The following is a 26,529-nucleotide window of genomic DNA, read 5'->3' as shown; positions in this document are numbered from 1 at the left end:
GAGGAAGAGTCTTGGTGCATTTGATTTTTATCAAACCTTTATTTAAACTAGAAGAACCACTGAGATTGCCCTCCATTACAAAGATGTCGAGTTACAGACAAGTTAAAAATAAATAGGTCAAAACATAGGTGAGAATAAAGAAAAATCAGTTAAAACAGTTACATATTGAAGCATAAAGGTTTGTGATCATCATATTAAATGGTCCATAGGTTAGTAGAATACTGATTTTTAGCATATGCTGAAGATCATTCCAAGGCCAAAACCTGACAAATTGGGAGGCTTGGATTTTCTTTGATATCAATCAGAGGGAGCTTGAGCTACCATGAGCTTGAGTTGATGAAGTCATAGAACCTCAAGAATAAATAAAAGACAGTCTGAGACAAACATTATGTTTCTTTATAATTATAAAAAGCTGAATTAAAAGTAACACAAGCTCAATTTTTTGTACAGATGCCTCGAATACAGGCCTCACAATGAGAAGGCTCATGGGGTCTTTTGACATCAAAGCTCCTGAAAGTCCTCTTCTTTCGACCCAGGTTTTCATGGTAGCACTTTATTCTTATCTTCTCCATCAAATTCTCTAGGAGGATGTTAATGTTCTCAGAGGTGACGCTGGGCTTCTCCATTGGAGCTGCGCTGCATGTCTTGCAGTTCTGACGGAAGGGCCTCACCTTGACAATGCCCTGCCCATCCGTGAGGCGCATGTGGAAGACCACCATCACCCGGTTTGAAGACCAGCTTCTTCTACACTTGGTGCATTCGAACCTTCAAATGACAGAGGGCATGGATTGCCTAATTACAGCTCAAATTGAGATGGAATGGATCTATATAGTTTTTATGTAACTGTTAACCCAAGTTAAGATATTCTGAACTGACCCCTTAACAAAACGACAACCAACCAAAATGACATTGGAAACAGCTCTGCCTTAGAGCCAGCGATGCTCTGAAGGAAGAAATTATATAATTGGATTTAAATGTCTGTGAGTAAATCCAAATTATTGACTTTCTGGATAAATAATTATAGATTGACACCAGAACAAAGGGCAAATGAGATGAGCAAGAGCCATTTCATGCAACATCCTTCCTACTTTCATGATATGATATGATATGATATGATTTTTCCACCATCTAAGATTTATCTAAAACCTACAGTAAGGGCCTTTGGCCCCATGAATTGAGGTTAAAGTTAGTTAACCAGTTAGATTATATCTTCTCTCAAAATCACTCTAACTCTAAAAAAATAATAACAGCACTGACTTACATTGATTGGCTTAACCCTAACCCTAACCTTAATCAAGAAGTCCTGACCCTCACATTTTATGGTTTACCATTTGGCACCACTTTTTGTTCCCAAATCAGATGTAAGTGATGGCAATGTGACTGTGAAAAATGTTTGGTCCATACAACTTAAGTAGCACAGTACATACACATACACACAGACTTTAATAACCTAAGAACCTAGGATGTACCATACCGTATGTACACACCAACTACACTGATAAGAAGTAGCAAACTGACCTTGCACCTGTGTTCCTGATGTACTGCTTCCAGCCCCAGTTTGGATTGTTAGGCTCAATATTTTCATCAAACTCCAGACGCCAAGAGTCTCCTTTCTTGAGATCGTTTGCTTTAATCTGGAAGATACATGTCCAGTCCGGTTGTGCCATCCTGTGAGAATTAAAGGTGCTAGTCGCTGACAAAGAGACAGCTGATCTGTCCTTATAGTACACAAACAATTGTGTGTGAGAATGACTCATCATTCCCCGGTTGAGAAACTTTGACTGTGGCACTGCCCATAGAGGGTTTGAGAAAAATGAAACTTAAAAGTGGAAACTGGTTTCCTTAAGTTTCAGGTCTACAGTAGTCATATATAGGAGTGAACAGGATGGGGAATGAGAAGTTTGTCTTGCTAAGGCAGATGTAAAGCATAAATAACATTAGTCTGTGGACAGTCTAATTGTCATATAGCCTATTTATAGGCAGCAATGTAGAGAAGGAAAGCTCATCTAATGAAAATGTATTTGTATGTGGATATATGTGGATGGTGAGGGTTCCTTATACTCGTGATGGATCCCTGAGTTTACTTTTCAGTAATAGATACATCACATATAAAGATGTGATGATTAGTGTGGTTAACAGAAAGACTAGCACTGCCTTTTTGTGTTTCATAAAAGTTTGCAAAACACCAGACTAGTGAAGGACTGCAAGAGAAATGAAACTGAAACTTCCAGTTGTAACAGTGCCACCTCCTGGTGTTATGCATGGTCTCACCCTTTAAACATTTCAGATCGTGAGTGTTCAAGCTATCTCTAAATCATAACCAAATTAAATTTGTTTCCTTTTTTGACATTACACATCCTAATATTTCCCTTATAAACAATGTGATGTTGTCTTTCATCCATGTGATGCAAACATATTACATGGCACCTTCAAAAATAACTTTGCAAAAGATGGCCTAATTTTATTTTAATTGATCTACTGTCATTCCATATGTGTATATCTATATATATGTGTGTGTGTGTGTGTGTGTGTATATATAGATGATACACATATATATATTTATATACACACACACACACACATATATACATATATATATAGATAGATAGATATAGATAACTCTTGTTTACATTTCATTTTGCTCTGCATGTGTGAAATTACTCATTCACCGGCCATAGACCACAGTGCCAAATTTGCCAAATACAAATGAAATTAGACCAATTTGTTCTGAAAACAATAATACTCTCAGTACACATCACAAATACATGTAGTTTATTGAATATACAAGCTTAATTCATCTATTACATTTGTGTTATTAAGAAAGCTTGCTTAATGCTTTTAAGTGGACAAATTAATTTGTTAGAGAAAATTGACTGCCGACAAGAACAAATATGAAAGCTTATATGCACATGATTATTATATAAATAAGATTGTGGAAACAATAAAGTGAAACAGATCAACAGGAGGAAGAGTCTTGGTGCGTTTGATTTTTATCAAACCTTCATTTAAACTCGAAGAACCACTGAGATTGCCCTCCATTACAAAGATGTCGAATTATAGACAAGTTAAAAATAAATAGGTCAAAACATAGGTGAAAATAAAGAAAAATCAGTTAAAACAGTTACATATTGAAACAAAAAGGTTTGTGATCATCATTTTAAATGGTCCATAGGTTAGTAGAGTATTGATTTTTAGTGTGTGCTGAAGATCATTCCAAGGCCAAAACCTGACAAACTGGGAGGCTTGGATTTAATTGATAACAATCAGAGGGCCCTAATGACTTGTAGCACTTGAGCTACCATGAGCTTGAGCTGATGAAGTCATAAAATCTCAAGAATAAATACAAGACAGTCTGAGACAAACATTATGTTTCTTTATATCAATAAAAGGCTGAATTAAAAGCAACAATAGCTCAATTATTTGCACAGAAGCCTCCAATACAGGCCTCACAAAAGAGAGGCTCATGGGAATTGTTGACATCAAATCTCATGAAAGGCCTGTTCCTTTGGCCCAAGTCTTCATGGTAGCACTTTATTCTTATCTTCTCCACCAGATTCTCCAGAAGGATGTCGATGTTGTCAGAGGTGATGCTGGGCTTCTCCATCAGAGCTGTGCAGCATTTCGTGCATTTCTGACGGAAGGGCCTCACCTTGACAATGCCCTGCCCATCCGTAAGGCGCATGTGGAAGACCACCATCACCCGGTTTGACAGCCAGCTTCTTCTACACTTGGTGCATTCAAACCTTCAAATGACAGAGGGCATGGATTGCCTAATTACAGCTCAAATTGAGATGGAATGGATCTATATAGTTTTTATGTAACTGTAAACCCAAGTTAAGATATTCTGAACTGACCCCTTAACAAAACGACAACCAACCAAAATGACATTGGAAACAGCTCTGCCTTAGAGCCAGCGATGCTCTGAAGGAAGACATTATATAATTGGATTTAAATGTCTATGAGCAAATCCAAATTATTGACTTTCTGGATAAATAATGTTGCTAGACTGACATCACTGCAAAGGGCAAATGAGAGGAGGAAGAGGAGCCATTTCACGCAACATCCTTCCTACTTTCATGTTGTAAACCAGAATTCTTTTTCCACCATATAAGTTTTGTCTAAAACCTACAGTAAAGTCCTTTGGCCCCATGAATTGAGGTTAAAGTTAGTTAACCAGTTAGATGATATCTTCTCCCAAAATCACTCCAACTCTATAAAAATAATAACAGCACTAACTTACATTGATTGGCTTAACCCTAACCCTAACCTTAATCAAAAAGTCCTGACCCTCACATTTTATGGTTTACCATGTAGGCACCACTTTTTGTTCCCAAGTCAGATGTAAGTGATGGCAATGTGACTGTGAAAAATGTTTGGTTCATACAACTTAAGTAGCACAGTACATACACATACACACAGACTTTAACAACCTAAGAACCTAGGATGTACCGTACTGTATGTACACACCAACTACACTAATAAGAAGTAGCAAACTGACCTTGCACCCGTGTTCCTGATATACTGCTCCCAGCCCAGGTTTGGATTGTTAGGCTCAATATTTTCATCAAACTCCAGACGCCAAGAGTCTCCTTTCTTGAGATCGTTTGTTTTAATCTGGAAGATACTTGTCCACTCCGGTTGTGCCATCCTGTGAGAATTAAAGGTGCTTGTTACTGACGAAGGGACAGCTGATCTGTCTTTATAGTACACAAACAACTTGTGAGAATGACTCATCATTCCCAGATGAGAAACTTTGACTGTGGCACTGCCCATAGAGGGTTTGTGAAAAATGAAACTTAAAAGTGGAAACTGGTTTCCTTAAGTTTCAGGTCTACAGTAGCCATACACTGTAGCAGTGAACAGGATGGGGAATGAGAAGTTTGTCTTGCTAAAGCAGATGTAAAGCATAAATAACATTAGTCAGTGGACAGTCTAATTGTCATATAGCTTATTTATATGCAGCAATGTAGAGAAGGAAAGCTCATCTAATGAAAATGTATTTGTATGTGGATATATGTGGATGGTGAGGGTTCCTTATACTCGTGATGGATCCCTGAGTTTACTTTTCAGTAATAGATACATCACATATAAAGATGTGATGATTAGTGTGGTTAACAGAAAGACTAGCACTGCCTTTCTGTGTTTCATAAAAGTTTGCAAAACACCAGACTAGTGAAGGACTGCAAGAGAAATGAAACTGAAACTTCCAGTTGTAACAGTGCCACCTCCTGGTGTTATGCATGGTCTCACCCTTTAAACATTTCAGATCGTGAGTGTTCAAGCTATCTCTAAATCATAACCAAATTAAATTTGTTTCCTTTTTTGACATTAGACATCCTAATATTTCCCTTATAAACAATGTGATGTTGTCTTTCATCCATGTGATGAAAACATATTACATGGCACCTTCAAAAATAACTTTGCAAAAGATGGCCTAATTTTATTTTAATTGATCTACTGTCATTCCATATGTGTGTGTATATATATATATATATATATATATATATATATATATATGTGTGTGTGTGTGTGTGTGTGTGTGTGTGTGTGTGTGTATAGATGATATACATATATATATTTATATACACACACACACATATATACATATATATATAGATAGATAGATATAGATAACTCTTGTTTACATTTCATTTTGCTCTACATGTGTGAAATTACTCATTCACCGGCCATAGACCACAGTGCCAAATTTGCCAAATACAAATGAAATTAGACCAATTTGTTCTGAAAACAATAATACTCTCAGTACACATCACAAATACATGTAGTTTATTGAATGTACAAGCTTAATTCATCTATTACATTTGTGTTATTAAGAAAGCTTGCTTAATGCTTTTAAGTGGACAAATTAATTTGTTAGAGAAAATTGACTGCCGACAAGAACAAATATGAAAGCTTATATGCGCATGATTATTATTTAATTATGATTGTGGAAACAATAAAATGAAACAGATCAACAGGAGGAAGAGTCTTGGTGCGTTTGATTTTTATCAAACCTTCATTTAAACTCGAAGAACCACTGAGATTGCCCTCCTTTACAAAGATGTCGAGTTATAGACAAGTTAAAAATAAATAGGTCAAAACATAGGTGAAAATAAAGAAAAATCAGTTAAAACAGTTACATATTGAAACAAAAAGGTTTGTGATCATCATTTTAAATGGTCCATAGGTTAGTAGAGTATTGATTTTTAGTGTGTGCTGAAGATCATTCCAAGGCCAAAACCTGACAAACTGGGAGGCTTGGATTTAATTGATAACAATCAGAGGGCCCTAATGACTTGTAGCACTTGAGCTACCATGAGCTTGAGCTGATGAAGTCATAAAATCTCAAGAATAAATACAAGACAGTCTGAGACAAACATTATGTTTCTTTATATTAATAAAAGGCTGAATTAAAAGCAACAATAGCTCAATTATTTGTACAGAAGCCTCCAATACAGGCCTCACAAAGAGAAGGCTCATGGGGTCTGTTGACATCAAAGCTCCTGAAAGGCCTGTTCCTTTGGCCCAAGTCTTCATGGTAGCACTTTATTCTTATCTTCTCCACCAGATTCTCCAGAAGGATGTCGATGTTGTCAGAGGTGACGCTGGGCTTCTCCATCAGAGTTGTGCTGCATGTCTTGCATTTCTGACGGAAGGGCCTCACCTTGACAATGCCCTGCCCATCCGTAAGGCGCATGTGGAAGACCACCATCACCCGGTTTGAAGACCAGCTTCTTCTACACTTGGTGCATTCGAACCTTCAAATGACAGAGGGCATGGATTGCCTAATTACAGCTCAAATTGAGATGGAATGGATCTATATAGTTTTTATGTAACTGTAAACCCAAGTTAAGATATTCTGAACTGACCCCTTAACAAAACGACAACCAACCAAAATGACATTGGAAACAGCTCTGCCTTAAAGCCAGCGATGCTCTGAAGGAAGAAATTATATAATTGGATTTAAATGTCTATGAGCAAATACAAATTATTGACTTTCTGGATAAATAATGTTGCTAGACTGACATCACTGCAAAGGGCAAATGAGAGGAGGAGGAGGAGCCATTTCACACAACATCCTTCCTACTTTCATGTTGTAAACCAGAATTCTTTTTCCACCATATAAGTTTTGTCTAAAACCTACAGTAAAGTCCTTTGGCCCCATGAATTGAGGTTAAAGTTAGTTAACCAGTTAGATGATATCTTCTCCCAAAATCACTCTAACTCTATAAAAATAATAACAGCACTGACTTACATTGATTGGCTTAACCCTAACCTTAACCTTAATCAAAAAGTCCTGACCCTCACATTTTATGGTTTACCATTTGGCACCATTTTTTGTTCCCAAGTCAGATGTAAGTGATGGCAATGTGACTGTGAAAAATGTTTGGTCCATACAACTTAAGTAGCACAGTACATACACATACACACAGACTTTAACAACCTAAGAACCTAGGATGTACCATACCGTATGTACACACCAACTACACTGATAAGAAGTAGCAAACTGACCTTGCACCCGTGTTCTTGATATACTGCTCCCAGCCCGGGTTTGGATTGTTAGGCTCAATATTTTCATCAAACTCCAGACGCCAAGAGTCTCCTTTCTTGAGATTGTTTGTTTTAATCTGGAAGATACATGTCCACTCCGGTTGTGCCATCCTGTGAGAATTAAAGGTGCTTGTTACTGACGAAGGGACAGCTGATCTGTCTTTATAGTACACAAACAACTTGTGAGAATGACTCATCATTCCCAGATGAGAACTTTGACTGTGGCACTGCCCATAGAGGGTTTGTGAAAAATGAAACTTAAAAGTAGAAACTTTCCTTAAGTTTCAGGTCTACAGTAGCCATACACTATAGCAGTGAACAGGATGGGGAATGAGAAGTTTGTCTTGCTAAAGCAGATGTAAAGCATAAATAACATTAGTCAGTGGACAGTCTAATTGTCATATAGCCTATTTATATGCAGCAATGTAGAGAAGGAAAGCTCATCTAATGAAAATGTATTTGTATGTGGATATATGTGGATGGTGAGGGTTCCTTATACTCGTGATGGATCCCTGAGTTTACTTTTCAGTAATAGATACATCACATATAAAGATGTGATGATTAGTGTGGTTAACAGAAAGGCTAGCACTGCCTTTCTGTGTTTCATAAAAGTTTGCAAAACACCAGACTAGTGAAGGACTGCAAGAGAAATGAAACTGAAACTTCCAGTTGTAACAGTGCCACCTCCTGGTGTTATGCATGGTCTCACCCTTTAAACATTTCAGATCGTGAGTGTTCAAGCTATCTCTAAATCATAACCAAATTAAATTTGTTTCCTTTTTTGACATTACATTAAACTGGTACAGGCCTGAATTTTTGATCCCTGAGTCTTGAGGGGTCACCGAATGGTTTGATGAGTATGAAAATGGTGTGAATTGATGTGAATCATATACTATGGCCTTTGCAGTCAGGGAGATTTTGGACTGATGTGTTGCAGTGCTCTCCACCACCATCATCAAAACACCAAATGCAGGAATATCTTTTGGAAGAATGGTGTTCATCCCTCCAGTAGAGTTCAAGAGACTTGTAGAATCAATGCCAAGGCTGAGGAACACCATTCTTCAAAAAGTCTGTATATATCTGTTTATGACTGACTCTACCTTGTTCCAAGAATTTGGGCCACTAAAATATAAGGCTGCCTTTCCAAATTCACACTGTGCTCAGGGGACCATAAGTATAAGCCAGTCATATGAATATGTTAGATAATGTCCAAAGTTCCAATCCAGCATCACTGCGATGTAAGGTGGTGCCTCTCCAACAAGGGCTTTATAGATAAACACATACCAATCTTTATTATGCCTCCCTGCCAGAGAAGACCAACCCACCTTATCATAGAGGACACAGTGGTGAGTACCATAACTATCAGTAATAATTAATTAATTAATCTGAGGGCAGAATGATAGACTGTGTCTAGGGGTTTAAGAGTGCAAGGAGCAGCATTTTTATAAATTGCATTCCCATAATCCAAAACTGGAAAACTGCTTCAACAGTCCTCTTTCTACTAATCATAGGGAAGCTGATTCTGTTTATAGAAGCCAATTTTTGACACAGAAGCCAATTGTTTGACACAGTTTGTGTGTATGTAACGGTTCTTTATGTTATATATAATAACTGTTGCTGAAAAAGTAGTCACAATGTGATGATCCAAAGAACTTAATGTTGAATAATGTACAAATGTACAGAAATTGTTTATTTACAACTGCAATTTCAACTACTACTATGCTAAATTTACAGTGTCCCTGTCAGTCACATAGAGGAACCACTGCTGTCAGGGACTTTCCTATGAATCTTCTGTTAATGAAATGTGAGTCAGAACAGGTTGCACCCCTTGTCTGTTCCACCCTGCTTCCTATTGCTGCTTGTGCTAACTGAACAGTTCTTTACCTCACCTCCACTATTACTACAAATGTAGTCAGTTCCTCTGCCTAAGACTTTTAATGCAAATAAAAATAAATTTCTGTACAATATCTGAATTTCTAAAATTCTCACCTGCACACAATTTCCTAGTTACACATTTTACAATAAACTTGAAATATTGCACATGTGCACCATACCAAGTCTGATCTTCATCCTCATAATCAACACTAAATGGTTCATAAAATACCATTAGTAAATACAGAATACTTATTACTCTAGTAATAAAATAGGGCCAAATCTTGTTTACAGATCAGTTTATCTTAACTGATTTCATGACTTATACAGATTGCAACATTTTTCATTTGTAATTGCCACAGTACAATTGCTCAACACAATCTACAGCCAAAAAAGGCCAGGTTGTTGAGGAATACCTTGTGTTTCACATTTGCCAACTGAAGTGGAAATATCACACAGACTTAATTCATAAGAACAGTCAAGCTGGTATTGTTTGACTTTGACAGTTTTATTTTGAGATTCTTTGAAGCTTTTTTTTTTAATGTGTTTCCGGCATACATATTTATCATGTGTAGACTATGTCTTTGATATGTTTGTGACTTGTGATTTTAACTAGATTTTAGTGTTTACAGTATGTTATATCACACTCCAAATAAGTTTCCCCTTGGAGATACATTTTATCAACTGACAGCACATACATCACATTATATTTAGTTTATTTTTTGAAATAAGCTTTTATATATGACAATAATGCTTGCAAGAGGGCTTTTTTAAATGCTTTCAAGCAAACATATTAATATATCAAAAAAATTACACTTACATTCACATGATTATGACATAAGTATGATCAATACTATGAAACAGATCAACAAGAGGGAACGTTTTGATGCAGGTGATGATTTTGATAAGATAAGATAAGATAATAATTCTGATTATAAAACTGATAAAAACTCAAAACATCACAACACCCCCCCCCCCCCCCCCCCAAAAAAAAAAAACCCGAAAAAAAAAAACTTGATAGTCAATCTGAGACAAATATTATCTTTTGGTGAATCAAAAAAAGGTTCCTGCAGATGAAGGAAACTCTCTTGTACAGACACCATCAATACAGGCCTCGCAATGGGCAGGCTCGTGGGGACTCTTGACCTCCTGGATCTGAAAATAATTGTTGTCTTGTTCATGCTTTTCATTGTAGCACTTTATTCTTATCTTCTTCACCAGATTCTTCAGGAGGATGCCAATGTTGTCGGAGGTGATGCTGGGCTCCTCCATTGGGGCATCATTGCATTTCTTGCAGTTCTGACGGTACGGCCTCACCTTGACAATGCCCTGCCCCTTCATCAGGCGCATGTGGAAAAACACCTTCACCCGGTTGGAAGGCCAGCCTCTTCCACACTTGGTGCATGTGAACCTTCAGAGGACAGACGGCACAGATTTCTAAATCACAGCAAATGTAATGCACAGTGTGGGCATTCAACAAGTCTGTTTCTCTCTCTCACACAAACACACACTATATTCATTACTATACCTTACATATTCATAATTCCAATCTTAACAACATAGCGCTACACCATGCATTAATCCTCTGCAGCATGGCATGAGCTACTCCTGCTCCATAAGCAACACAACTATTTTTACTAAAGAAAAGGTACACAATAGAGTAACTAGGTAGGATACATCTTTTACTGCATCCAAATCTGCAAACTGGCACTACAGTATCTTTGCTGCAGGAAAACATCTTCATAGAAGTTGCATAAATCAGCCATGCAATAGACAAAGATAGTTTCATGACATTAATTGCGATGGCTATATTATCTGAATTAGTCAGTCCTCAGATTTGATCAAGATACAAAATGGTTTTGGACAAGGTGTTGCTTTGCTATAATGTTTAACTCAATTTATAGGACCATTAAGTGGCTTCCTTAACAAATCACATGAACCATAATTAGTCTGGAGAATGAGATTTTAGTTTCCAACACCGCTGGGGTCAGTGGTGGTCAGGAAGATAAAATTATATAATTGGTGGTAGATATCACTGAGTGGAACCAGTGGCAAAGTCCTATTCTTAAACTGAAGTCAATCCAAAAGACAAGTCATAAGAAAGGAGGAAGAAATTGTTGAAACTAAATTGTCAATGCATACTTCATACACAGCAATCAGAATTCCTTCTTTGCCTACTCAAACTAGCTCTATCAAATATGTGTGTGTGTGTGTCTACAGTATTAGATAACCAGTTCCAATGAACCGGTTTGACCTCGTGTCTTCAGCAGATAAGCTGTTTTTACAGAGGACACCCTCCTGCTAATTATTAGGCAAGGCAAGTTTATTTGTATGGCACATTTCAACAAAAAGGCCATTCAAAGTGCTTAAGTAATGGGGGACAAAATCCAAAGTCCTTGTTTTGCGCAAAATATTTGATTTAAAAGTTTTTCTGAAGCTAATATGAGGCTTCAGCTGTCTGAGTTAGACAAAGCAAGTGGACATCTGCAAGAGTTACATAACTGTCAATACAAAATCCCTTCTTTGCGTTGGTTCCCTGTTGAGGTGAAGTGGAAGGATAGTAACAAAAAGGAGGACTTTGGTACTAAAAAGATTTGACTAATCTGGACTGCTGAAGCCTCATATTAGTTTCAAATACATTTTTGCACAGAAAGAGTGTTGTGGATTTAGTCCCCCCTTCACTTACATTGAAAGTGCATTATGAAGGGATCTCTCAATGTGGAGTACGAACATGAGGAATGATTGCAGGAAACAAAACCTGTTTCAGCGTTCATTTTTGCATCTGATTATTGTTTTAAGACACACTTGAAGAATTGTGAACCTATCATTTAATAAATCTAATGCACATGATGTGCATTTATGTGTTTAACTCTTGCTTTCCCTTAAAATTTCTACTTTCTCATATCTAAATAAAAGTTCTGAATGGGTCCACCTCAGGATCCAACAGATTTTAATACAATATATCAGACTGTATGTACAGTCTGTATACAGATCATTGATCTACATATGCACAATATATACTGACCATGCACTTGTGTTCCTGATGTACTCCTTCCATCCCTGCTCTGGATCCTCAGGCTTAATAGAGTAATCAAACTCCAGACACCAGGAGTCTCCTTGCCTGAGATCATTTGTCTCATTCTGGAAGATACGTGTCCACTCCGGTGGTACCATCTTGTCTGTGCCAGTGGTGTTTGTGGACGAAGAAGACACAGAACTCTGCCAGCTTATCTGTACAGTACACAAACAACCTCTTGGAATGACACAACACCCTCAAGTCATCACTGTGGCACTGGCCACACAGAACTGGGAGAAAATGAAACTCATTTGAATGGGGCATCAACAGCTTGTCTTCAGTTATTGACACGTGACAGACTGCAAGATAAATGGAAACTTACAAAGTTTGTGTTTGTCTGCCACCTGCTGAAGCTTTTCTGCCACACATCATTTAAACAGTTGATACTATCTATCTATCTATCTATCTATCTATCTATCTATCTATCTATCTATCTATCTATCTATCTATCTATCTATCTTTCTGATAATTAATATAGGATGCAAAGAAGTAAATTGTCCTTCTTCACATCCTAATCATGCCTTTATAACTGTGTAAAGTCCTCTGTCTTCCAGGTCATGTGAAACTGGCAGTTTTGATTCAAATTCACAATAGTGTAACACTTAAGCAAACTTATAAGAAGTGGCCAATTTTAGCTGATGTAACATAAACTTCATTTCCATATAAAAAAGAGCCTGTCCTCCCAAGAAAACATAGCCAAAAACGACCTATAGTTACGTTTGAGTGACAGACGCCATCTAGCAGCTGTAATATATAAGGTGACAAATTTCCATATTCTGGGGTGGCGGGTTTGATCCTAACTTGTGTTACGACTGGCCCAAAAGCTGCAACACAAGGAGGGACACAATTCTGGGTTAGATGCAAGAGAATACATTTATTTACAAAAAGAAAAAAAGGATAAAGTAAGAGAACAAACAAAAAGCTGGGTCTTGTGTCAGGGATTGAGAGAGAGTGGGCAGAGGAAGGAGCCACTTATATAGACCCAGCCCACATCTTCACATCAGAAAACATAATGATTTTTCAACAGGGACTTGCAATGGTTTTGGAAAGCACAGACAAATGATGTTGTCCTGCTGCACCATTTTAGAAAACAATCCTATGGGTTGTACTGGAGTGCAAACAACCTATTGGACCTATTTAGTCAAACGACCTATGTGGTTGTTTAATTTGGAGGACTTGTTGAAGCATAAGTTACATGTTCATACAACTTTATTTTTACAAAGATTATAAAGCTTGTTGCTGTTAACATGTAAATCTGACTTACATTCAGCAATCAGTGGAAGAACTACAAGTACAAATGGTGCTTAACATTAAATAATTAAACTAATGAACCTAGAACATAATTCCTTCTAGTAGAACTATGCATGAAGACACTTGTCATCAGCAACCAATAAAAATCCCATCAATGTCTAATATCTCAGTTATGATCTAATCGCTCATTTGCAGGTTTCATGTTGGAGAGGAGTTATTCGATGGATTTGTAATTTGTACCTCATCAAGGGCCACTAGATAATGATGATCAGCACTGAATGTAATAAATTACACTGTGTTTAACCACTGGCCTCAATATAAGCAGACATGTAAAGGGCTTTCTCGCTCCTCCTGTTGGCCTGCAGACTTGGAAATGATGAACAATTAAACTGAGCACACAGTGTTTACACCTCTGGCTTTTTGACTCGAGCACAATATATCTGGAATTCAAAACAAGTAACTTTAATTATTCCAATACATCTTCCCCTAGATTTTCCACAGAATCATTGGACTTGTGCTGTTTCATTAGTTGCTGCAGTTCTGCACCATATTTAAATGTTGCATTTTGTAGCCAGGGGGAGACATTATTACGCAGATAGTTTAAGTAAGCCTATATGTCATGCCTGATAAAATACTTATGGAATGTATAAAATAATACGGTGCAATGTTGAAAAAATTCCTTACCTTTTCTGTTTCAATAACACATTATTTAACTGCCTCAAGGAGTGCTGGAGGTAACAGTGACATTTTAACACAAAACACCCTCCTTGTCTGAGAAAGAAAATGTGAACACAGATAAGAAGCATACATTTTAATTCTTCCCACACACCAGTGGTAAGGACAGTGATATGGAGGATTTTATTGAGGTTGTGGTAGATGGTTTAGGTAATGTCTCTGCGGGGTGGAAGAGAGGGTATTTGTGAAACATTGGGGAAAAAATGAGGGGGCCTTGAAAAAGCCCCCTACTGCTTAAGTGGAGATGCTCAGTGGCCTACAGATCAGACTGTGGTTGCACTGGGCAGGTAACTGTGTATGTGTGATCATATATATGAGGTATATTTCCAATTCTGTAATCTTACCACCGCATCTCACAGTCTTCATCAGCTGAGTTTGCTCAGTTTTGGTATGTCACTCATTTCCTATTTAATTTGTATATTACAGTAAAATATTAAGGTTATATGGACAGAGCAGTGAGTAAACCTCTCTAGCATGCTTCAGGTTACTTACTTTCATTTTCCAGAGCTTTCATCAGTCTTTTCCAGAAAATGAACTGCTCAGAAACAACACATAGAGCTGACTAAAAGTTCAACAAAAGAGACTTCATAAAAAAATATTTTCCAAGTTGCACGCTGAAGGAGAGTGTGTAAAAAGAAGAGTCTGACATTGAAAAAAACTAAGAAATTACCCCCGAAGTACCTGCTATCACCGACATAAAAATCGAGTATAACAAACATCTTCGCCTTACGCGATTTTTTTCCTAGGGTGGCGAAGTCACGACCCGCCCTACTCTGCCTCTGATTTGCTCTGACCCATTCTTACTCTAATTTTAACCAATCCTAGTCCTCATATGAACCCAATCAACGAAGGCAAAGAGAACTAGCCAGTCAGAGGCAGAGTAGGGCGGGTCATGACTTCACCATCCTAGGAAAAAAATTGGCTCATCTTATTTTGAAACAGGAAACTAGGAAAAGGCGTCGCTATGGTAACGGATACAACTCCGCAAAGATTAGCTTGTTAGCAACTGTCTGCCTTCTTTATATAGTAGTTGTTGCTAGCGTTATGTTATTGACATGCGATGGAGGGGTCAGATACATACCTCATACGACCTAACCACCAGCATAAGTGAGTTGGCTGAATTGATTAAACATACTTTCTAGCTGGTGAAGTTAGCTTTTAGCTACCGACGAGTTCACCAACGCTAAGTAGCAACAGCTAACGTGTGACTGTTTTCCAGTGTAAACCTGTAGTGCCATCTTTTTAAAATTAGCTTTATGAATGTCGTTAGTCTAAATAACGTGTACGCTTTGAAACAAGTATTTGCCATCATTACTGTCGCGTAGATTAGTTAAGGGACGTTTGTCATTTAACCTAGTTGTAGGGACGATGTTTGGAAAAGTGAGTGAAAATGTCTTCAATAACCAGCCTAATGTTGGAAACGCCACATTATATGTGATAATGCACTTTTCAGCTTCATTGTTCACCCAAACTAGGTTAAGAAATTAAGTTCAAGTGTATTTTCATGTGTGGAAATGGCAATGAAGACAGTCAATTAAAAACGCTATTGCAAAACATGTACATTTCAAAGCACTGCATTGTATATCTTACATATATATAAAAATTTACTATACAATACCATATGAAATAAAATATGCATTATATCAAATATATCACTCATATATTGTGGACCATTAATAAGTTATACAACCCATATTAAAAGAGTCTGTGATTTCTGGTCACTTTAACTGGTGGAAGCAGTTTGAAGCTTAGTTTCTGCCTTGTTGCTCGCTGTTTTATCTTCCAGGTTTAAACCAGCCATTGTGAAGGAGTGTATTCGTGAAATTGTGAGGGAGCGCCTGTCTGGAGTGCGGTACGACCCAGAGGAAGTCCCAGAGCTGTCCCGTACACTGGCAGACTGCATCAAGGACAAAGTGAAGAGTGAGTTAAACACCTCCACTGTACACTAACAATAGCTGATCTGCCTTTGCTACCCTGCTCCTTATTCTGCTTAGTCTCAGAAGTGAGCAGAGCAAAAAAATAGCCATCATCATCACATTTCATCTTTTTTTTTATATCATGAGTAAGACAGACCTGAGTACACAGAAAGAAATAAGAAGACACATGACACACAACCATAGACTGTATATAAAGATGGACATAGCAAGGCATGACATCACCCCTTGGTTTGCATTGGAGCCAGTTTGAAGTGGTAAATGCTAGGTTGGATCAGCCGGAGAGACAAACCCTTGAGAGTGCAGTTTGGCTAGCATTAGGGTTAAGGGTTAGGGTTATGCACACAGTGAAGAAATGCAATGCGTACAAATCTTGCAAGAGTTTCGCAAATCGTCTCTCCGGCTGATCCAATCCAGCACCAACTGTTTGAAGCCCAGAGTTGCTGCTTATGGTCAGCACCATCTTTTCCATTTGGAGCCAGGACCTTCCAAATAAGGAGTGCGGGGTGTTTCCTTTCACGCTCTGGAAACACACCCTATTACCTCAGACTGAAGCTAATGCTAGGTTACCGGGAACACTGAGCAGTGCAGACCGAATACATCTGTAGTGCAGACCATGGTGCAGATTTGTGCTAACATTAGCTAACTAACATGGCAGGTATCATTAACAAGTAACATTAAACTCACCGAAATATTGTGACAATAGTCCGAGTCCCGGAGCCGGGGAGGGAACTATCAATCACAACTGTCAATCAACGCCCACATGGCAGACATCAAAGCTACTATTGGTCTTTATTTCTTGTTAACAGAGCAATAATTTCCAAAATGATCACCACCACACTTATTAGAGGGCCAAAATTTGGCGATTGAGACCATAATGACTTGTTAAAAAAATGTATTGACTTAGTATTTCATGAGAGAAGTTGACGCTTTTTGAACGGGAGTCTATTGGAGACAGGGATTTTTTGGAGCCAGTATCTAGTGAACATCAGTGGTATTGCACTTGAAGGGACTTTCGCATTGGCTTCAGTTTCAAGCAGTGGTTGTTGCTGTTTGCACACAACAAAACATAGCTGGTCACACACAAGCACATACAAACAGCATTTGAGACAATCACAGACATCTCTTAAAAGTCCACAACAAAAAGTTTATATGGTGCAAAGTATAATATTCAGAATACTAGTGAAATGGCCAGAATGAATGAACAAATACACTGCAAGCAACACAACTGGAGTACTGAGAAAGAGTCATCATCTGACCATTAAATTTTGATGAGAAATGGGAAATGTGGCATAGCAACATGGTCTTATATATTCAGTATAATCTATATTGTCAAGGCAACGGACTAGAGAATGATCTGTCACTTTTGAAATAGACTGATGCTTTTGATGGATGTGGCTGGCAGAGAGCAGAGACTGAATTCCTTGGTGAAGGAAACAAGTAGGATGTGAGCTGAATAAAAGAAGGTAGCCAGAAAAATGAGGCTGAATATAACAGTGCAAAAGCACGTTTCGTCTTTATTCAGTCTTTATTTATACAAATATGGTCATTACTTCCTATTAGTAGTATTATTCATTTTAGTGATTGCTACACAGTAAATGTAGTGTATTACCATTATCCATCTCAGTTTTGTCCCTGCACAATTACTGATGTACACCATTATACCACATCTCTCTTCCTAAACAGATGCAGGGTTTGACAGATATAAGCTTGTCGTGCAGGTGGTCATCGGAGAACAACGTGGACAGGGAGTCAAGTGAGTGATCATTCGGTACTGGTAAACTAGAAAATGCTATTACAGTTTGTAAGACCTCCATATCTTTCGGGGATAGTAGATTGTTGCACTGTTGAAGATTGTCTCACCAGGCAGTTAGAGATTGTACAGTTTTGGCCCTTCTTACATTTCATTTATAGCTCTTCAGTGACAGACACAGATGCGTGTATAGTGATCTTCATTGATGCCCTCCTTTCAGCACCACAAGCTACAATACAGATTCAAAGATCAGTGATGCAATAACACAATATATAATACAATAGCACTATTAGCAGTATTTTCTTACTTCACGGCTGACCTTAAGTTGCCTTTTGCTTAAATTTGTATTTTTCCTCGAAGTTTATGGCTTACAGCAGGTTGGATTCATCGCACACTTTTACCCCACATGTTAAAAAGTATTAAGAAGATCACCTATAATTCCAGGAAGGATTTTAAATTCAATTACTCCTATTGAACTGACAGAATTAATTAGCTAATTTTCCTGATATGTAGCCTATTTTCTTGCTGAGAAAAGTGCTGTTTCAAAATAGGATTATTCAAGCAATGTTTCAAGGTCAGCAGCTGATAGCCCAGCATCAGGGGCCATAATTTGCAGCAGTGTATTCAAATGAACTCAACTATACTCATTTGCATCTTTGTAAATACTATGTTAAATTAAAATGTGGAGATGCAAATTTTTGAGGCAATAAAGGTAGTTTGAGGCAAGCTTAGAGAATCATTCTCTCAATGTTTGATTTTAATTGACACTGTGTTAAATAGGTATTGACTGAACTTCTGAGGCTGTAGTTTCTGGTATTGTTGCATTACATTGCAATATGTTGAAACACATTTCTAATATTCTGCCTGCCTCATGCACAGTATGTAAATGAGCCACACAAAAAACCTCAAAAAGAACACAGTGTTGAATAAACTATCCTCTGACTCATTGTCAACAAAAATCTTACATTGCAAGTTTCATAAAGATAGTATTAATTACAGGGTTGCGCTACATTGTATAAGGATTATCAGACCATGGTCATGAGTCCATGACTACTATGACACACTCTAATCTCTAATTTTTTGTGTTTCACTAGGATGTCTTCAAGATGTTTGTGGGATGCTGACACAGACAACTATGCAGAGGATGTTTTCATGAACGTAGGTGCCTTTACTCAGATGTGAGGAGGGGGAAAACAGACATCCCAAAAACATTATCAGTTAACTTTTTATCGTTTCTTACCTTCACAGGACAACTTGTTCTGTGTGGTGGCAGTCTTTGGAAGCTATTTCTACTGAGAAGGATGAAGGAGAGGATGGATGACATTTTTCTTTCAGATGAAAAGATGTGAGGTGAACATCCAAATGGGACTGCTCTCCAGCAGCATTTCAGGTTCATGGTGCATTGACTTGAAGTAACTGTATATGTAACTTCTGCATCTTGGGATCAACACAGATCACATTCAGTGTAGAAGTGTTCACCAGGATTTCCTAACAAATTTATTATTAAAGACTGAGGCCTCTTTTAAGCCTTATTTTGACAAGTATCGTGTCTTATCGCAAAACATGGCAGTTTTGAGCCCTTAAATGTCACTAAACAAGTTCTCAAATGGGTTTCAGAAGTTTGATGTCAGGGTCAGAATGGGAACCAATAATATTTTTGTGAGAGATTGTATTTATTGGAGAGGGCAGCTGATTTCACACGCATCAGTGAAAATGTCAATTTTACCATATTTGATTTTAGAAGGTAAATAACTTAAAATTGTGTATATTCAGGAGGCCTGCTAAATTAGTAGGTTGATCATAGGAATATCACAAGTGACACATGAAGACTTTTAGTACTTTCAGCTGCAAAAACACATTAAAAGCAACTGAATTCGATGCAAAGTTTATTTCATCAAATCAATTTTATGGTATTTGTACCACACTTTGGGTGCTTGGCTTAACACAGCAACTACAGTAGAGGTCAGTGTTTGTCTATGATAGTCAACATCTTTACAGGGATAATTACTGTAGGCCAACTACAGCACTTATACTGTAACTGAATAGGGAAGACTCAACTAGAATTCAGACCAATGTCTGCCCAGTACATCACCAATTGCTGCTCATCTCTTTAGACTCTGCTGCATCTTTTTTCGCTTAGACTGAAGTCCATATAATGTTAAATCAGCCTCTAGTTTGAGTTTGACGCCACAGGTTTGTTGTCTTTTGCTGGGGGCGTTCTAGTCAGTAATTAACACATATCTCACACAGAGGTGTTGTTTTTTGATTTGTAGAAGACTATAACAACATTTAAAGGGTTTTGTTTGAATATCAGCTGTCCAATATCTCATATTTGAAAAAAAGTTACCCACTGTTATAACAAATAATGGTTCTTGTATGTATTGTAAAATGAATCAATCATTCTCAAATTAAAAGTTGTAGATATAACAAACACAATTCAAATAATAACTGGCAAGAGTTTAATTAATCAATAATGTTATTTTTATATCAAAATGCAAAGAGGTTGATAGTAAAAATATGGTGATATCTTAGTGTTGAAAAACAGTGGCACTAACAACACCATGGGTGACTCCCCTTTGTTTACTTTTACTAAGATATCACAATTAATTCAACAATGATAAAAATGGTACTAATGAGACCTTCTAAAAGATAAAACATGAAAGATCAAAACATAAATGAGTTTACTGTTTCTAGTCACACAGAAATTCTTGGTTTAAATGCCATTTCTGATTTTGCGCTACATTTGTCTGGTCACCAGGCAGGAATCCAGAGGTGACCCAGATTGGATTTGGATAGTTTTTCACATGGGCACTCTATTTCAGCAGTCATGATGTGCTGGAGGATTTGTGCCAGCATGAAAACAAAGACTGACATCTTTCATACAAAATGAGAAACGTTTTTTTCTTTGAAATGTCAAATGTCAGTTTGACATTTCAAATGAGTTTTCTTTTGAAGCAGTACTTTTTCTTTTGCATCAACCAAATGTATTACATTTTTAAGAAAAAAATATACAATGGCCATGATTTTATTTAAGACTTTGGTTTTGGTGAGGAATAAGCTGCTGTGAGGCATTGCTGCATACATGTATTGGACTCATTTAGGATTCAACACATTTTCACAAATTGCATTATTGCATTATTATTTGCATTATATTTCTATATTTAAAGCACAATTAAGTAATGTTTTTACAAGAATGAGTTTAACTTTTAATCAAATGACTCCCTGTAATGTGCGTCTGCTGGATATGCAAGCACTTACTAGTGTCCATAAACACTTGGTAAGATGATAGCATTGACATAGGTAGAGGCTAAACTACACTCCAATTAGCCCCTTTTATTCCTGTGCCTGATTGCTCCCCTGGCTCTAGTCTCAATAAGTCTTTCGACATTTTCACTCAGTCTCTTGTTCCCTTTGTGCTTTCCTCTTCAGGCAGTCTGTCGTCTCTTGGGGTTTCAGTCAGAGATTGATTTGGAAACTGTTAATCACTGATAAATGATTGACGTCAGCCTCTGCTAACTCATTGCTCTATTCCCTCACTGTCATGCCCTGGTAGCAGAACAAGGCCATATAGCATAACTTGTCTGACTGTAAGTAGGTCTACATTACTACAGATAATAGATTTAGTGAGAGGCGCCACACTTCAGTGGATCTGTGAAGCACACCAGACGGCCAGTATCAGCCCATCAAACTGACATCACAAAAACAAAACAAAAAAAACAAAGTTAAAATGTAAGAATTTCTATGATCATTTCTAAGTTAATGAATAAGAAACCACATGCACAGCTTTTAGGTTCATCTAATACTTGTATGTTGCCCTCAAAACACTTTTAAAATACAATGTCATGGTCTATTTAAAATGTTAACACCATTTTAGACTTAAATTGTTTTGTGGCATGTTTGCTTTATTTAGACATGTCTCAGCCTGTAGCATTCTGTTGTAAAGGTTTCCTACAACTATTGCTGGTTATCTCAGGGTGCAAAATTAACTTTTTTGTCCACTGGCCAAATGGCTAGTGAATGTTCAAATTTTACCAGCCACTCAATAGATTACCATTGTTTTTTTGGCTAGTGAGTGAAGCACATCTACCAGCCACTTGCATATTTTACCAGCATTTGGCTGGTGGCTGGTGCTAACTTTGTACCCTGTTATCTGTCTGACAAAGATAATAGTCCAACATTGTGTTTGCCAACTGTTTCTCCCTATAACTTGTGAGTGAAATTGAGAAGTGTGTCTTTAATTAGACAGGTCAGCTCATGAGCCTCTTCCATTAATTTCAGCAAACCAGCCCTCAGCTGGAAACCTTGATGCTTTTCAGACTGAACTGTATATAAAGTCTAATGAGACGGAAGTGAGCAGCTGAAGTGATCAAGCTTAGCTGAATCAATTAGTCAAATCACTCATATACTGATTACATATACAAACAAGTTTGCTCCTCTATTTCTGGTTGCAAAACACAGCTGAGTTGTGAATGAACTTTTAGCCTCAGATACATCACAAATATCCTTTGGCCACACTGGGAACACCTCTACTCATCAAACATTGCTGCAAACCCACATTAACATTATGAAGTTAATTTAATTACATTTTTATTTATTTGAAAGCTGTGCTGATTTGAAGAACTCTCTTATAGCAGAATCCACTTCATCAGAAAATGAAAGCACTGGGTGTTGTGCTATTCCCTCATTTCCTACCACTTTCATGTCTCAGACTTACATTAATCTTTATGTAATCTTTTCAGTGCTTGAGTCATTGCAAGGTTGACTCAAGGCTGACACATAGTTCCTCTTGAGGGTCTCGAAGCTCTTTCAAATACGATGAAAAGCCACAACCAGACAAAAATCTCACAACATACAGAGTTTTTGTTTACAGTCACATCTTCAGTTTTCATATTGTGTAAACCATTCTGTGCGTGATGTGGCTGTAAACATAGTATTACAGTATGGGCTATCTGTTGTTTGCTTGCATCATTCAGTATTTATGTTCCTTATTTTGTTATGTGAACATTATTAAAACTATTATAATGACGGAAAAGGCATACAGTCGTTATTTGGTTATACCTTGTTCATTTAATGTTCATGTGAAAAATTAAAAGTAGCGTATGTTTACATCTTGTTCACTCATTGAATCTCATTCACGTTAATCATCTTTCAGCTTATGAAACCAAGCAGACATTAAATAAATTGCTTTAACTACTTTAAAGGGAAACTCCTGTAAGTCCTTGTACATGTCTTTGGGGGGGGGGGGGGGGGGGGGGGGGTGATGCTGAGTCTATCTATCAGCACCAGATCAACATCAGAATGTAGCCCACAGCATAATGAATGTCTGAGAGCTGTATTTACTCAGCAATTCAAGAATGTCACTTGAGATGTTAATTAGAATTAATAACTCCTATTGGTTTGCTATTATTATTGCCATTATTTGCTCAGAGACAGAAAAAGAAAGAACATCATGATTGAAAGCTCTGTTATAATTGCACTTGACATTTCAAAATGTCAAAGGAATGTCATAAGTTATACTAAGGGCTCCTTATTTTTGTTTTTCATTTAAATAAAATACAAGAATGTAGTGCTATTTACTGTATATGGAATATAAAAAATACACAAATACAAAACTAAGCATGAGTATAGCATTTTTCTTTTTTCTTCTACTACATTGAATGACTGACCAGCTGATCTGTAGCATAATCAGCAGGTATTTGCATTTTTTCCCCATTTTCTTCTTCAATTTCTATTATAACTGTGGTTACCAGTGTCCTTTTTCAGCTGGATGCTCACTAAAAAGTGAGCATACCAGTTATGCAGGTTGTCTGTGCACAGGTAAAAGTAGAGTAGATGTTAATCATGTTAAATATTCACATTTCATTACATTCAGAAAACTGTGTGCTTTATTTGGTAATACACAACCCATCAGAAAGTATTGCCTCACACTGCCTCTCATCTTTCCCAGCAGTCTATAAAAAACAGCTGCTCCCTACAATTTTATCAGTGGTTTTGATGTTTTTCTGTGTAAACACTTGACGGCAGATGCTGACTGTTGCTTGTTTGCCACTCGGGGGGCAGTGATCATGGTGATCTCTGCATGTCTCCTATTCATTGCTGCTCTGTCCTCTGTCCTGTCTGTTGTTTTTGAAGCAATGGTACGGTTGTGTTGGAAATTATGTATACACCTGGGGAATATTGTGAGTGAATTTATTTGCGTAAGTGGTTGAAATAGATTAGATTCTTTATTCAAGAGTGGATTTTGCTTTATTAGCTAAAAAGATATTGCTTTTGCCAGTGTTTCATGGGACATTCGGCACATTACTTCTTCCATTGCTCCAGACAGGCAATTTCTATGGCCATTAGAAGACTTCATCACTTGAATGCAAATCTTGGGCATGTGCTGAAATAACTAATGTTGTTTTTTTCTTAAGAGAGTGAGGAGGCATATCTCACCTGATTTTAACGCGGTCCGGTTCTCTCATCTGTGATTTTAACCTTGTTGGAAATTGCTGTCATGGATCTCATGAACAGTCAAATTCACTCAATTTCATAGATTCATCTTATAAGAAACTATATTTGTAAAACAGGAATAGAGTTATTAACCTGAGACATAAGAATGTTTTATTAAAACTGATCTGTATGGGACTTTCACACACACAGGCACACATCTGATAGACAGATATACGTCTTTAACTCTCTCTGAGATGTTTCCTACTATATGTTAAGTATATGAATAGGTCAGCTTTCATCACCATTTATGTCAACTTGTGTTAGTATAACCTTCTATCCACAGTTTTGTGTACAGTGCATTGCCTATTCCCTCAAGCCTGTGTCATGATTAAGCTGGTCGATTGATTTTTCTGAATAAACTCTCATCTCCTGTGCCTTAATTGCTTTTCCATCTTAAAGCCAGCAGGTAGACCTAAATACCTGCTCTCCAGAAGGTAATCCAGGGCTTCTCTAATTGGACATGCTTTAGGCCAACAGAAGAAGATTACCCTGGGTGATTCCCTGTGCAACCTTAATGTGAGTGTAAATGTGAGGCTGAGTGATGCTGAAGGGAATATTCATTTCAGCTTACCATCACTAAATTAATTTAATGGGTGAGCTGCTTAAAAAATGCAATGCCATGCGTTGAACTTCCAGACATTGGCGCGTTTTTTTTTAATAGAGTCTATGGGAACGACGTGCAACAAATTTCATCCACCTCAGTTCAAGCAGCACTCGAACATCGTTCAGTCGGTGTTGAGTTTGAAAAGGAGATTGAAGTAAAAGATATAAAAAAAGTAATTACCATAACACTGTCACTGGTCTCCATGCTGCTTTCTACTGTTTACTAACCCAGTTTTCCAGTGCGTTTGTGATATCGAATGTGACACACCAGAAAAAAAAAACAGAAAGGCAAACTCATCTACTGGCAATGGGAAAGGAGCCAATCACCTGTTTTTAGTGGGGTAACCCACATTTTAAAAAACCTGCATATATGCGCAAATTTTGGTATAAAAAAGGTATTACAGTATCACTTTAAGACTTTAACCAGATGGAGCCTTCATTCCTTTGTGCATTATTCATCCATGTGTCACTGACAATATTCTTTATAGGATTCAGATGAAACCATGAGAAATAATGTATATGTCTTGTGGATCTTTGTAAAATGTTAGCAGTTAATGTGGCTAATGTTCCATCATAGGTTACTTACCTGTCCAACACAAAAAGTCTTTCTTTAGAATCAGAAGCTTGCACCGTTCAAATGGTACACCATGGTTCATTCAGAAAATGTGTGAATCGCACACAGTGGGTCATTCACAGTGGTTTGCCATAGATTGATTTATTTGATGGTTGGGCACGTTCACAAATACAGGGAGGGGTTTTCACTCTGCCTGTTTTTGAAAAGCTATAACAAGTTATACAAGTCCAATTGAAATTAAATTGCATTTTTTTGTACCACGGCACACATGTCTGCTCAGAAATCACTCGTCCTGTGATCTCCTTTGAGAAAAAATCTGAAATCCTTTTATTTCATGATGGCTTCCCCTAGTTTTGCAATAATTCGATGAAATACCATTCCATTATCCGCCTGTGTAAGTAAATGGAGACCTTATTTTGATATAGCAAATTAAATCTTGCATAAAGTGATAATGTGGCGTTTGATGATAGGCACAGCAGACAGTCACATCAGTCTGAGCCTGATAGCATCCTGCTACACAACACAAGAGCCACAGACTATGAACAACAACCCACATTAGCTTTCCCGCTCCTTCTCGTCTAACTTACAAACATGAACACACATCTTGACCTCAGCTTGTTGAACGAGCCACCAAACATAAATTCACCGGGGAAAAGTGCAGGCTAGATAGCTAATTAGCTACACACTC

General features: G+C 37.5%; 5 protein-coding genes across 5 annotated transcripts; 1 reads left to right on the top strand and 4 right to left on the bottom strand.

Moving 5' to 3' along the window:
* Window positions 1-44: 44 nt before the first annotated feature.
* Window positions 45-1,789, bottom strand: LOC137187678 (receptor-transporting protein 3-like). The gene is made up of 2 exons (XM_067596757.1): window positions 1,519-1,789; window positions 45-765 (listed from the first exon to the last, which is right to left on the bottom strand). Exons 1-2 carry the CDS (start codon window positions 1,758-1,760, stop codon window positions 435-437), a joined length of 573 nt encoding a protein of 190 aa, XP_067452858.1. The 5' UTR covers window positions 1,761-1,789; the 3' UTR covers window positions 45-434.
* Window positions 1,790-2,749: 960 nt separating this feature from the next.
* Window positions 2,750-4,781, bottom strand: LOC137187677 (receptor-transporting protein 3-like). Its single transcript, XM_067596756.1, has 2 exons — window positions 4,499-4,781; window positions 2,750-3,743 (listed from the first exon to the last, which is right to left on the bottom strand). The coding sequence occupies exons 1-2, from the start codon at window positions 4,771-4,773 to the stop codon at window positions 3,413-3,415; spliced, it is 606 nt and encodes a 201-aa protein (XP_067452857.1). The 5' UTR covers window positions 4,774-4,781; the 3' UTR covers window positions 2,750-3,412.
* A 1,024-nt stretch (window positions 4,782-5,805) lies between these two features.
* On the bottom strand, window positions 5,806-7,770 carry LOC137188437 (receptor-transporting protein 3-like). The gene is made up of 2 exons (XM_067598104.1): window positions 7,513-7,770; window positions 5,806-6,758 (listed from the first exon to the last, which is right to left on the bottom strand). The coding sequence occupies exons 1-2, from the start codon at window positions 7,749-7,751 to the stop codon at window positions 6,428-6,430; spliced, it is 570 nt and encodes a 189-aa protein (XP_067454205.1). The 5' UTR covers window positions 7,752-7,770; the 3' UTR covers window positions 5,806-6,427.
* Window positions 7,771-10,429: 2,659 nt separating this feature from the next.
* On the bottom strand, window positions 10,430-15,154 carry LOC137187676 (receptor-transporting protein 3-like). The gene is made up of 2 exons (XM_067596755.1): window positions 12,449-15,154; window positions 10,430-10,834 (listed from the first exon to the last, which is right to left on the bottom strand). Exons 1-2 carry the CDS (start codon window positions 12,595-12,597, stop codon window positions 10,477-10,479), a joined length of 507 nt encoding a protein of 168 aa, XP_067452856.1. The 5' UTR covers window positions 12,598-15,154; the 3' UTR covers window positions 10,430-10,476.
* A 279-nt stretch (window positions 15,155-15,433) lies between these two features.
* dynlt2b (dynein light chain Tctex-type 2B) lies at window positions 15,434-19,704 on the top strand. Its single transcript, XM_067596753.1, has 5 exons — window positions 15,434-15,592; window positions 16,272-16,405; window positions 18,106-18,175; window positions 19,267-19,330; window positions 19,421-19,704. The coding sequence occupies exons 1-5, from the start codon at window positions 15,546-15,548 to the stop codon at window positions 19,466-19,468; spliced, it is 363 nt and encodes a 120-aa protein (XP_067452854.1). The 5' UTR covers window positions 15,434-15,545; the 3' UTR covers window positions 19,469-19,704.
* Window positions 19,705-26,529: the final 6,825 nt, after the last annotated feature.

Source organism: Thunnus thynnus, chromosome 8 (assembly GCF_963924715.1).
Source record: "Thunnus thynnus chromosome 8, fThuThy2.1, whole genome shotgun sequence".
NCBI classification, from domain to species: Eukaryota; Metazoa; Chordata; class Actinopteri; order Scombriformes; family Scombridae; genus Thunnus; species Thunnus thynnus.
The sequence above is the reverse complement of the archived record's forward strand: the minus strand, read 5'-3'. Positions and strand labels throughout refer to the sequence as shown.